We start from the raw sequence: 14,490 nt of genomic DNA, 5'->3' as shown, positions 1-14,490 counted from the left end.
TATTAGTACATCATCATGTGGGCATCATTTCCATTAGGGCTTTTCCTTTGATCAAGGGTTTCCCTAGTTAACATATCTTGTCTCACTTGTGCATGGTTATCATCTTGTGGTTGTTGCATCTTTTAGTCATGTGTTTCAGTTATCACCAATTGACGAGTTTGTCAGTCATCCTTATGTCGCCACTATTAGAATAGTTTATCTAAGGTGAGGGGACAAACACATGTTACCAATGGGGAGAATTTCACCATCTTCATGCGACCCAAGGGAGGAGTTTTCCTTTAGAAATGCCTAGGGATTTCTTCAAATCTATGAGTGCCTCCTTAAAAGGGAATTCTTCTACCTCCTTGTGATTTGGGTTTCTCAACGCTCACGTCCTAGGAGCCACAAGGGAGGAGCAGTTTTCCTTCAACTTAGGTTCCTTTGGCGATGGAGCTTTGCAGTTTACCATATTGTGTCCCTTCTTAGCACATCTTTGATAGTATAATGTGACATTCTCATAAAGTAAAGCTTAGGTCCATTTGACCCATTTAAATTTCAGCATAATAAATTTGGAAAGGGTTTACTATTGGCAACATCAACACAAAACTAGGCAAAGACTAAAATAACTAATATTTAATTTATTTATTAATTATAATGTAGGTTAATTATTAATGATATAAAATATTGCAAGACTAAATCATATAACTACAAGTAATATACCAACAATTGGAGCTTGCCTTACTATTGACCTCTTCCTTATAAATATTGGTTATTTTCAATAGTTTGATACCCTCTTTCCCTATTACCAACATATTTTACAAAAAAGTCATCATGAATAGATATTCAAACAACAATTGCTCCCTCCTCTATTAATATTTTATAATTGTGTAATTTTTGATAATTTGATACCATAAGTCAATATTATCAACACATATTAAAAATCAAATACTATATTAACATAATAATAATAGATATTCAAAAAAATTTGAGACCTCTCATTAATAAATATTTGAAATTTCTCATAATTTAATATCATATTTTTCTATTACCAACAAATATCTAAATAGAACTAAGTTCAAAAAATCCATGTTGTAAATACCCAAATGATATTTTCAACTCTTCTACAACTCTCTCCCTATGTATATATATCCTCTCTCCTATACAACTTGTACTTTTCCCATAGTTTAATGTCATCTTTCTCCCTTCCCAACAAATATCTAAATAGAACTAAGTTCAAAAGATCCATGTTGTAAATACCCAAATGATATTTTCAACTCTTCTACAACTCTCTCCCTATATATATATATATCCTCTCTCCTATACAACTTGTACTTTTCCCATAGTTTAATGTCATCTTTCTCCCTTCCCAACAAATATAAGAAAACAAGACAAGACATTATTAACAGTTTAATAATTAATAGTAATAATAACATTTTACTAATTAATAATAATGATAGATTCTAATTACCTAGTGGCCTATTTCTTCCATTAAAATATGTCTACTTTGTTCAATACTTCGAAACCTGTCGTCTCTATTACAAATACTGCTAAAAAATAATATTTTATTAACAAAATAATTTTAAAAAAATCCAACGAATCATAAACTAGCAGAAGTCACATGTAGAAAATAATTTGTTTTTTCTTATATCACATCACAAGGCACGCATTGTGTTCTTTTGACTAAAGACAGAATAATTAGATCTAATTCCACATAATACACGTATCTTCTGTACAATCATTCAAGAGAGTCCTTCAAAGAAACAATGAATTATATAATTAAGAAGCCCTCGGACGTACGAATCCCTCCATGTGACCCAGTCCCCGCGGCCAATCATGGAGGACGACACGTAAGCAGAACAAACGGTTCGTGTGAGACAGAGATAGACAGAGAAACGGTATTAATGGCCCATACAGTGACAGACACAGAAAATTTAGATTATTTTTTTCAAATTATCACATTCTTGAAGAATTTGATTGTAGACATGAAGAACAGATTGGAATAGTAAGATACAATGAATGAGCAGTGAGCTTTAACAGTTAGGCCCCCAGTAAGGATGCATAAAGAAGCTGATTCCAACTATCAGGAACCCCTGGCAAGCACCAGTGTGTACAATCTTGGTGCTCAGGACCACCAATGTTAAGAGTTGTGTACATTGATGGGTGCCCATCTTTGCGAAATGCTGAATTATGGAAGATATTGAAGAATTTTACTGGAAATTTAGTGGTGCTCAGAACTTGCTGGAGTATGGCAGCATGAGCAGTTGGCTGAGGGTCATATGAGGGATCTTGAATGGGCTCCTTTTCACTGTCGCATCTGTTACATTCTATGCATTAATAATATCAGAATTCTACAATCCATTTCTAATGTTATTTCTGTTTCTGGATTTGATTGTGTATTTTTTTTTTGACATCAACATTTGATTGGAATGATCCTGATGATGGATTATAGAGTGTGATCTGAAATGTTGATGTCATAAATGTTGATGATCCTAATGATGGATCACAGAGTGTGATCCAAAAAGTTGATGCCAAAAAATATGCACAATCAAATCCAGAAACAGAAATTGTGGAGAAAAAACTACAGAAAATAAAGGCAAAAAAATGAAGTTATAGCATATGCCCTGCTTTTACCTTCGCTGCTTGTTGTAATGGCTGAATGAGGTGCTGCGAAAGAAGACCAGGGTTTGGGGATTCACATTTGAAGAGACCCATTGTGCCCATGTAGTGAGTGCCTTCCCGTAAGCTACCAGTGGCTTTATGTTGGTATAAGTTTCGTTGCCTTCCATGACCATGTCCCATCTGTTTATAAAGAGATTTGGTTCAGTGATCTATATTCATTGTGTAGTAGTCCTAACCTAAAAAATTCAAAAAATTATTGGGAACTTAATCATTAGTGGTAGATCAGGCAGTCAAATCATTGGAAAATATGGATGATGGTTTCATCTTTGATTCCCTTGACCATCCAAACAACTCACGCAAAAAGAAGTTATAATGATGCCAGTTGGAACTGAACTTCTTGGGACCCATTAGATGTTGATTCCTCAGTTGCAAGGGAAAAATTACAATTGAAATTCCTAGGAATAAACCCTTACTTAAGTAGGAAGATTTGAATGGCTCATCTGTTCGTTTACCAGAAAATTTGTGTGGTCACAGAAGTAGATCAGTTAGAGAAGATAGATATGATTCAATTGGACATGTCGATTTATAATTATACACTAACATTGCATCTTCTAAATAATTATCCCATCTTTAAACGTTAAACTACTTTAAACATAAACTGCCAAAGAGTAATGAACTCAAAGTATGGAAGGAACGGGATTCATCATACCTTTGTGTGCCCAAAACCTCTGGCCACCATTTAGATGACTCAAAGATGAGAACATCAGCTATCCAATGAGCAGAGTTTTGGATCTCATCCACGTGAAGAATTCTCTTCCCTTCATTGTTGGTCTCGAGATCAACCAAGAATGGAGCCCAGGAAAACTCAATTGAAGCACCATATTCCTGCCAACAATTAACCAAATTTGTTAATAATTGATTACCCATCAAAATTTCCTACAAGGTCAACCAGAAAGCAGAATCCATCCATCTACTTTCTTACAGTAGAAATGAATTTATTATTCAAGCTGTTGCCAGGAACGAATGTAGTTGGAAACTCATTAGAGACGAGGCAGATGAGGGAGAGAAACTGATTTTGGCTGATAGAGTCGCCAACAAACATTAATTTCTTCCCTCTCAGCTTCTCCAGCAAGCCTCTGGCACTGAATCTGAAATAATAACACTAATCTAACCATTACTGAAACAAGATATCAGAAACATGACTCAATAAGATTTAAATAGCAACATTAGATCTCTACAGTCCATAATGGCGTGAGTCGATTTTTTGAATGTAAATAAACTTTTACACAATTCAATCTAAAAGCTCAAATCATAAAGAATTGAATCTGAAATTATAATTCAACCATTACTGAAAGAGGATTCCCAAAATGTGACCTAATAGATCAGAACAAAATACTGAAAGACTTAACCTTGGGGTATCACAGCCATTTGGCTGCCATCTCCACCCCTGATAATCAGAGTCTGGTCTACCATTTCCTTTGCAATTGAATTCTTTGCTAATGTAAGGGCATTTTAAAGCATCATACAGAGGATATGAGGAATCGTGAACCCATTTCCCAGAGAACAAATTGCAATTTGCTTCCGTGTCTCCATGAACTTGAAAATCCTTGAATGATAAGAGACAAAGCAGAAGAGTGAGAATTGGAATCATCATTTTCGTGGGGAATGATTCACTCCCTCTAACTGGGTCCATCCTTATATAGCTCCAGTCATGGTCACTTGACAGTTCGGCGAGTTCAGACTTAGGGCAACCAGCAATGCGAATATGGAGAATAAAATAGCTGAATTCTAGATTTAGGCATCTAACTTTTCTCATCAATCAACTTATTCACCTCAGTATTTCCTGGCCCCCACCTTGAAATTTGGGTAGCACAGGTGTTCAAAGGAAGTTCAGTGTGTTTTTATAGTTGTACAAGGTAAGAAAATGAAAGTTTATGGAAGTTTTTCAAGAACCTATGATTTATGGATTAAAAATATAAAATTACACATAATCCAATGGAACAACTATTGTGAATCAAACATTTTTGTAAATCAATTAAAAAATACATGACACATATTAAAAACATTAGATTATGGAAAACTAAATTAAAACCCATGTACGGATGGCGCGAAAGCAAAGCAAGACGAACATTACGGAAAGGAAACGGAATCAATGGAGCAGAACAGAAGGAAGATTTCCTTCCACTTTGCCCTACAATATATTGGAAAGAAAATTGTTTGAGAACGGTTGGCAAAAGTTAAATGGTCCTGATTTAAACCCTAAACTGCAATTCTCTCATTTACGCAATGGTTGAGAAATGTATTCATTGAAGACATCTTAAAACAAAGATATTCATTGAAACCCCATCTGGTAAATGACGACACTGGATAGAGATTGAAGAAAGAAAGTTCTATTGCTCTTCGTGCAGAGGCAAAAACATTGGTGAAGTTCTTGCCCTAAGAAATCGAAACAGATTTGGAAAGAGAAATTACCGAAACTTGTTGTGGAACATATCCTGGATAGGTTTTCAGAAACTAGAGAAGAAACTGGGATGGATGGAATTGAGAAGAAAGGAGAATCCTCCCATCTGGTCCAAACCACGAACAGCAATACGTCTCCAAGTTCCCCAAGGAAATTCATCGCCCTAAATTATGCCTCTGAAGAAGCAGTCTCGGATGAAGATGAAATTGATATAACTGATTCGAGATGTATACGCTAATCAATTATAAAGCTAAGGCTAAAAAGAGGACAGATGAACAAATCAACTTAAAGAGGGTAAAAATCGTCACATTGGAAGGGCAGAATAACATTACGAGTACCTACTGACATACAAGGGAGTTAAACCTGCAGCAATGAAATCTGAGGGAGAAGAACTTCTGTTAGAGAGCAATGCACTGTTAGAAAGCGGATTAAATGCTCTTAATTAATTAATAGCATAATAGCATGAAATAGAAACTATGTAATATTGGGATAATAGTTTGTGTTGTTTAGTTGGTAAATAATTAATATATAGTAATTTATGTATTTATTGAAAGATAAATGAGTACTAGTATTCACATTTTTTATATAATTTTTAAATTTTTTTAAAAAATGTTTTGTATATATTTTAGTAGTTCATGAAATAAATGGGTGATGTATTTATCAAATGGTCATTTGTGTGTCATTAAAGATTTCAAAGGAGAATTGAATATCTTCAAAGTAATTATGGGTCAAATTATAAGAATCTTAGCATAACATAAACAAAACTTCTTCATATTCAAATTCTATTATTGAATGAGGGTGAGAGAGAGGGGGGAGGGGAAGGGTAGATATAGGTGGAAGAGATAAATACGTAGAGAGGGAGAGTTAAGGATAAAATGAAAGAGGAAGAGAGAGAAAGAGTAAATATGGAGATAGGATGTGATGAATAGAAGTACATGGATGAATACAAAGATGGAGAGATAATGAGATAGAGATAGAAGTTAAGAGACCCATGGATAAAGGAAGAGAGAACATGTGAGAGAAAGGGAGACGTGTAGAACATAGAGTTAAATATGAAGATGGGGCAAGAGGGGAGAGGGGGCAATGTAGATAGAATAATAGAGAGAGGTGTGTGTATGTATATAAAAAGACATATAAAGAGGAAGAGAGGGTGATATAGAGATAAATAGTAAGAAGTATTTATTTGTACATACATTAATACATATATATACATACATGTGTGTGTGTGTGTGTGTGTGTGTGTGTGTGTGTGTGTGTGTGTGTGTGTACATATATTGTTAGAGTAATTAGATATTTTCTAATTAACTCTAGTCTACTTAAGCTAAACTTTAGGCATCTAATAATTAATTTCTTTTATCAATTATTTTGATGCAACCTAGGTTAGACCTTTTTAGGGTTTTGATCTCCTTTATAAGGACGATCTCTCATTGCAAACACTAGTTGAGGATTGAGATTAATTCATTGTCGATTATAACAATCTACTTTTTCGCTCATCAAGAATGTCTCATCTATGGATCTGACAATTTTTGCCTCCATAGCTTTTTGCTTCTATCTTCTGTAATAGGTGTTTGCATGCAGATGATTCTTGGAAGTTGTGGGGTTGATCTTTCATCGACTTCAACACACACACACACCTATATGTATATATATGTATATATAGGTATATGTATATGTATACATATGTATATGTATGTATGTATAGATAAGTTATTTTTAAATATAAATAATAGAATATATATTGCATTATCTTATGTATTTATGTTTATAAAATATATTAAATGATATCTAATATAGAAATTTATTCAAGTTTATGTGTTATATTATCATATAATATAAATATTACACTTATAATATAGAATTTTTAAAAAATATATATAATTTATCTAATTATAATTATAACAAAAATAATTAATAAAGTTAATTCATAATTCAAAGTTATAATTGTGTTTTTAAGCAAAAGGCACAATGCTTTTATATAAATATATATATTGTTGATTACATAGGAAGAAATGTTGACCAAAAGAATGCTCTTGAACAACTTAATATGACCATAAAGCATAGCCACTTCTAATCTATAGCATTATATTCCAACTAGTAAGATTTACCCTAGAGCATCCATTACACAGTATTGTGTATGCTAAATCGACAGAACAACTATCCCTAAAACCCAAACAAAACCAAAATGTTCACACAGAAGCCAACAACCAAGCCTAGACATTATGACATTTAAATAGAAGAAAAAGGAGCAATATCCTTCCATACCATTATCTACAATAGTATTCATTGACTAACAAATCTTATGACCAAGATAAATACAAAATGTGCAATGTCCCAACAATAACACCACTAAACCTATTCTAGGTCAAAGTTGTTAGAAATAGGGAATACTAAGAGGGGTGGGGGTTGGGGGTGAATCTAAAAACTTTTTCCCAACTATGGATATCTTTAACAACCTTTAAACTTGCATAAATAATCAAACTAAAAAGAAAACATAACCATAAGACAATGTAGCTCATAACATTATTATTTGTTAACTAGGGAAACCCTAACCAATGGAAAACCTCGATGGGGATAGTACCCATAAAATAATCCACTAATCAAAACTATCTTGTGAAAGATATTGGCCCTGCTAGGAGTCTATTACATTTTTATAGTGTATATGTCCTTGTTAGAGGACTAGGTCTTGTTTGAAGCCTTGATCCTATTAGGTGTTGGTATTACAATACAACTAGAAAGCTTAGCCCACTTCCCAAACATGCATATAGAATAGTACAATTTGTATACAAAAGGTATAGATACATAAAACTTTTTCGATAATGTTGATATCTTTAATATCTAATTTGTCCTTTGTGTTCTTCTTCACAAAATTGATCATACATCTATACCATACCATACTGTCATCAAGCTCACATCAATATTAATCATAGAAATTTCACATTCAAAACATTATATCATTACAATAAAATACCACACTTATTACAAACAAAAGTGTCTTTCTTTATGCCAAAATATTTCATTATTTCAGTCGTGTTGCTTGATAGTTTGCTAAATCTATTGAATTATCTTTTGGCACCTGTAGATTAACATCTAGGATGTCATACCAACCTTGTCAAGTCATTGTTTTGGTAAAACAAAACAATCCCTTAACCAAAATGCATTTACTTTGTCATCTTCTCTATTATGCCTATCATAACCTGTACTTGGAAACAATGTCCATAAATTTGTTCGTACCTCTCCAAATCTTTAATACTCTTGTAGACATGTTCTACATTGCCCTTTCTATCTTCTCTTAACTATGCACATGTTGAAATACATCTTGTGGAGTGCACTAAACAAAATACTCCAACTATTTATTGCTTTCTTGAATAATACTTAAACAAATTTCTAATTCCAAGTGTCCAAAACTTCATAACATGTTTTTTTCCTCTTCATAGTAGGTGTATATTTCCATAAATTAAAATCCTATATCATTTGTATACACCCTTTTAGCCAAATTTTCCAATGATCTACCCCTTTTGCATTGAAGGCAACATACGATAAAATTGGCTAAGTTACAAAAAATCTTCAAACTTATGGTCTTGTGAAAATTTAAAAATTATGCACCATCTTCAATATACCATTTTATTTTACTTATAACTCCTTACACTTGACAATTTTTTAATTCAACACTCTCCCTCTTTGACATCAGTGGCAAAGGTGAGTCAAAGTCTATATACATGTCACAATTTTGTTACCTTTTCCTTCATGCTTATTGGATGTTCATGAGTGTCATGCTTTCTCCAAAATTTAGCTTTGGGCTACTGAACTCCTTCTCCTATATGTCCTTGATTTCCTCAGATATATTGATCAATGCACATAAGACAAATGATGCTAACTCAACTGCATTAAGATAAGAATATATCAATCTATCATAAGATCGTTTTGCATATGTGCATTCGTTAATCTACCATGATCAATTTCTAATGTAAGGTGTTCCTTTAACAATGAAACCTTCTTCATGTTCTCTCCTTCTACAATTCCAGTAGCCCCATCTCATCATGGGTATCTCTTATTCTTCTCTCTAGATTAGTAATCTATACATTTGGATCTTTTAATTCATCCACAATGCTTTTCAGTTATGTCTCCTTGTCCTTGATCTCTTTTTGAATGTCTTGAGTATGATCAAATGATAGAGCACATTTTCCATATAATCCCTTTCCTTCTTGTAAACATCTCCATAATTCCTTGATACAAGTATGAAGAACTGATAAGTCTCTAGTGATATTGTTACATACAACACTTAATAAATTTGTATCATGTGTAGTTTGTGTCTTTACTACTGCAACCTCCACTTATGTAGGAAACTTCTTATAAAATTCTACCATTATTTTCTCTTTTTTTCCCCTACATCAAGCTCTTTGATCTGCACTTGAATGGTATTTTTCATCTTCTCTATCATATTTTTAAGTGCGCCTAATGCACTCTTACTTCTCTTGCCAATCTCTTGCATTATCTTCCCAATTGTAAATTTTGTTACTTTAAGATATTTATGTATATCCATGTTACCTTCAAACATCTTGTGGTAGTTTTGGGATAAGTGCTTCAAGAGGTGACCTTGAAGTACTTGCTTGTAGTGTGTTTTCTGCCTTGGTAGGTGTCTGAACAATTGTTAGCCAAAAATGCCCCCTCACCAAAAAAAATGAATTTAATTGCCTCAACCCACCCAACGATCACTTCCCAATATGTAAATATTCAAATGCCAATGGAAATATGAAACAAATGAAATTAAAACCTTATTATATTTCCATATATTCCTAAGTTTATTTCCATGGGCCCGCAACTTTCTAGACCGTCAAATCTTGGATAGATTGATGGCGGGCGCTTTCCTACTTTATCAAGATGAATGAACTTTAAGGAATGTGGAAAAGTGCCTCACTGTCATGTGGCATTAGGGTTCGTTTCTCTTTGTGGGCCATAGAAAAAGTAAAGTTTTCAGCTGAGTTGGCATACATAAGGCTTTTGGTTAGTCAGTGTATTGATAGTTTTAAAAGGTGGACCACATGTTTCATCCATCATTAGATCCTCCTGGATCGAAGATGATCTACGGTCATCATTATGTCACTATGCAGAGATGTGAGGGAGTTATTTTATGTGACATAGTGATGGCTTAACACATGTATTTTGTGATGTCATTCTTGTTAGAGCTGCAAAGGTTGACTAGTCAGAACCATGGTGTACGTGTCTGAACATGGTGGAAATATCATGTTGTTTCATTGGTAGAGGTGCTAACTCTACAAAGAGGTGGGCCAGTTTATGTTTTATTATCGGATGGAGGAAGATCAATGTATCTCATTATGTTACTATGGGAAAATAATCAATCTTTAGTTATAGCGACATAGCGACATTGTGACATGTGGTATTGTGAGTCTAGATTCTTCAATGGGTTGTCTTTTGACTATGCTGACATGTCGACTAAGTTGGCATTCAATGGATTTTGATTGGTTGTCACTTTTTTGCATTTTGTATTTTGTTAGAGTTTTTGACAATGCGGGGAAGTGAGTTTTTGATGCATGGACATGTGGGGTCAATTATTCTAGGGGTTGTTGAGGTGGGTGTTGAGTGTTCAATGGGCTAGAAGGTTTTAAGGGAAATTACAGTAATAACTTCAAGTCTTTCATGATCATCGATCATTCAGTGATTGATGATCGATGCTTTTCCACATTATGGAATTGCTCGATCTTTAGGTAATGTGGGGAAATGCCTTGAAGACACATGTCCTTGCAGACCTAGTTAGAAAGGTAAATAGCTAGCAACGATGGTTAAGTTGGTAGTTTCTTGGGCAGTTGCAATTAAGTTTTAAAGGGCAGGCAATTAGTAATCCTAACGAGGTGGTCAACCCATGAAGACTTTATAGGGAGGTGGAGGAAAATAAAGCCATTAGTCCACATGGCTCATTATAGTTGCATGACTCAGTTGACCTGTTGACTTTTTTTGATTTGTCAAACCAAGAAGGAGAAAGATATGGTTTTCTTGTGTGATCTAATCTTCTTGATCAATCTCAACCACTCCCGAATGAATGCAGGGCTAGAAACAATAAAGGACATCTCTCCACCATCTGATTTTATCCATCTGCTTGGTCAGAATGATTAAATGGTGTCATTAATGTCTTTTGAGAGCTTTATTTTGTGTGAAATATTGGATTTCATTGCATCTGAATCTGTGCTAAGATAAAAATTTCTCCAGATCTATATGTTTTTTCTCTCCAACTTTAATTTTGGTGGTTGAACTTGGCTTCTTTTCAAAGTTATCTTGGTTATGCTCGAACTATAAAAGGCAAGGTTGTAATTCTTTCTTAGGGTTAGTTCTTCTCTTTTTTCCTTGGCATGCTTTGGCTTGTGCATTGTAAATTCCATTTGCCTCTGGACTATTCATGGTATTCTGTCTTATCTCCTTCAACCATTGATGTACTGTGCAAGATCTATTTGCCTCTCTTCAATGTTTTGTGGTTGTTTGCAATTTCCATGATTGTATCTTTTGACCTATGAATGATATATATAGCAGATCTCTTCTTCCTTGAGTCATTTATCTAGTTATACGATCTACATGTGATTGTTAGATTTAAACAAGTCTAAATTTTTATATCTTTTGGTATCATAATAGTTCAAGTGCACATGTATGGGCAGAGATAGGATCGAACACTCTATTTTGGTGCATTACCTTGTTGGAATACTTAGAATAATAGGGGGGGGCAGGTGGGGGGGGTGTGGGGGGGTGGATCAATTATCCAAGGTCCAAATGTATAAATAAAAATTTTCACAACTTAGTAAACCCATATAGCATTCATACCCATGCATGCATCCATAAGATTATGCAATCACTAAAATTTTTATATTACTGTCAAATCAACTTGCAAAAATGTAAAGCATGAAACATAACAAATTCATCAAGACTCTTGACATAATGATTTATGTGGAAACCCAATTTGGGAAAAAACACCAGTAATATGCTACTTCTTTTCACTCTTTTGAAGTAATGCCCTATGAAAGGCCAACTCTGTTAAAGGTTACAATACACACTATTAAATCTGACACGGTTAAGGAATTTTAATCACCCTATTAGAAGTGAACCTTGTTAGAGGACTTTAGGCCATTCACTTAGAATGCCACCCAGTTAAAGGATTTATAAATGATTGTTAGGTCAACCTTAATCCAAAGGATTTACCCTAGACTAATACAATTGTTAGAGAGTAACAATAGAGCTTTGATCAGATACAACTTACAACTTCTCTTACAAATTTTAGATCTCTATTTAGTCCTTAATTCTACTTGGCCTTCATACTTTGTAGCTTTGACAACTTGTTCACCCTTCAAGCATTCATCTCCTTAAGTCTTCTTTCTTAACATGCCATTGCAAACTCTTCTCTTGGGTCACTTAATGAACCAAAACACTTAACTCCTTCTCTTCCTTAGGTTCCTGCACATGACAAATTTTGCTTCATGACTAGATATTCCTATAAATAGGAAATTAGGATATTTCCTCGCTCATTTTCCATTGTCAAAATTTAGGGTTCAGATAGATTAGGTAGGATAAAATGTATCTATCACATATCTTGTATCTCTTCTAGAAATTTCTCCTAGAATCCATTTGAATTCACCTAAAAAATGGTTTACATCAAGTTCTATGCCACCAGCTCATCAACCTTATCTTCCTCCTAGTTCACAAGTTTCAAGAAAATAAACTTGTTAGCTTAGATTCAATGAATCTTCAATTTTTAACATAATGTAGTAGCTCGACATTATCAACCTTCTGATGCTCAGCACATACTCTGTTGCTCAACATCAACTATAAAATCACTCAGCATCAACTAAAGTTTACTGATGCTTGGCATCAACTTAACTTTGCTTGACATCCACTATAATTTTATTTCACTCGGCTCCAACTGAGTTTATGCTCAACTTGCACTAACTTTTGTGGGCACCTACTATCCACTTGGTCAAGCTTGGCAAACAAAATTTGTTTTACTTATTCTTCTAAACTCTCTTAGTGTAGCCAACATTTGTAACCTTAAGTAGGTTATCAATACATCATGTCATCACTATCTTAACTGATCCTTGTACTTCATTACATAATCATAAGTCAACCTTTCCTCTAGGTGCTATTTTTACCTCTTATTGATCAAATACTCTTCATCAATCAACTAAGTGATAATACTTGAATCTTATAAGAAATTTTCTTACCAACAAATAGCAGGTTTAAAATCAGTCACAAAACAATGATTGAAACACATAATCTTCTTCAATAATCTCCCTTTTTGATTAATCTCTCTTCATCAATGATCTTTTTCTTTGGCATTGATGGAAAACCAAACTAATCAACCAAGTCAATCAAATGATGAACATCTTGTTCAAACAAACTAACAAGGTTAAAATAGTAAGACAATACCAAAAATAAAACTTGTATAAATTTTTTCCCCTCTATCAGCAATTTCCATCTTCTGATTAGGTTAAAAAACTCTTTCTTATAACTCCCTTTGAGTTCCTTCTTGTATCTCCTTCTTACTAGATAGATTAGGATTTCTCCCTCTATGATTATACATTTTGGCTCTCTAATCAATATCTCCTTTCTCTATTCTAACTCGACTCTTGATATCTTTCTCTGATTATACTTTCTCCCTCTTATGATGATCAGTGTAATGTACTTTCCCTTTCTAATTAGTATATCTCCCTTTCTGATGATGATCAGTTTAATGTACTTTCTCCCTCTTTGACAACAATGCCAAAGACATACACCCAAAACTTGTCATCTTAAAATATGTAGATATAAGCTTTTGTAGTTTCTTCAATTTCTCCCTTTGTCACCTTGCTTGTGACCAATTTGAAGTTTTAGCTTTGTGATTACTTTAGATAGCTCCTAAAGTAAGTTCCTCTACATCATTTTATGACATATGAATATCAACTTGTTTGATGAAGAGTAGTCCTTTTGTTACTTAGCTTTTGATAGGGGTATCACCCCAAATTTATCTCTTAGATACTCATGAGCATCCCTAGGTAATGGTTTTGTGAAGATATCAATAATTTGTTCCTTTGAGTTAACATATTCCATCTTCACCTCTTTGTCTTGAATTAACTCTCTCAAGTAATGATACTTGATTTCAATGTGCTTTGTCTTTGTGTGCATCACTGGATTCTTTGATATATTGATGACACTTGTATTATCCTAATAAAATATCACTGGTTCTATGATTTCTTCCTTCATTCCTTTGAATAGTTGTTTGATCCATACAATGTTTGTGCAGTTTACAATAGCAACAACATATTCAACTTTAGTAGTGGATTGTGAAGTACAACTTTGTTTCTTTCTAGTCCATGTAACTAGTCTCTTGCCTAAGAAAAATGCTCCTCCACTAGTGCTCTTTCTGTCATCAATGTTTCCAGCCCAATTTGCATCAGTGT

At 33.8% G+C, this 14,490-nt stretch overlaps 1 protein-coding gene across 1 annotated transcript; it reads right to left on the bottom strand.

The window, feature by feature from the left end:
• Positions 1-1,730: 1,730 nt before the first annotated feature.
• LOC149530545 (protein trichome birefringence-like 43) lies at positions 1,731-5,429 on the bottom strand. Its single transcript, XM_089810514.1, has 5 exons — positions 4,008-5,429; positions 3,581-3,746; positions 3,308-3,483; positions 2,611-2,778; positions 1,731-2,293 (listed from the first exon to the last, which is right to left on the bottom strand). The coding sequence occupies exons 1-5, from the start codon at positions 4,412-4,414 to the stop codon at positions 2,017-2,019; spliced, it is 1,194 nt and encodes a 397-aa protein (XP_089666640.1). The 5' UTR covers positions 4,415-5,429; the 3' UTR covers positions 1,731-2,016.
• Between the last annotated feature and the right edge of the window lie 9,061 nt (positions 5,430-14,490).

The sequence above is a fragment of the Cupressus sempervirens genome, chromosome 11, assembly GCF_028749045.1.
Source record: "Cupressus sempervirens isolate cs-2001-9-10 chromosome 11, ASM2874904v1, whole genome shotgun sequence".
Classification (NCBI taxonomy): domain Eukaryota; kingdom Viridiplantae; phylum Streptophyta; class Pinopsida; order Cupressales; family Cupressaceae; genus Cupressus; species Cupressus sempervirens.
This window is presented reverse-complemented; position numbering and strand designations above follow the sequence as displayed.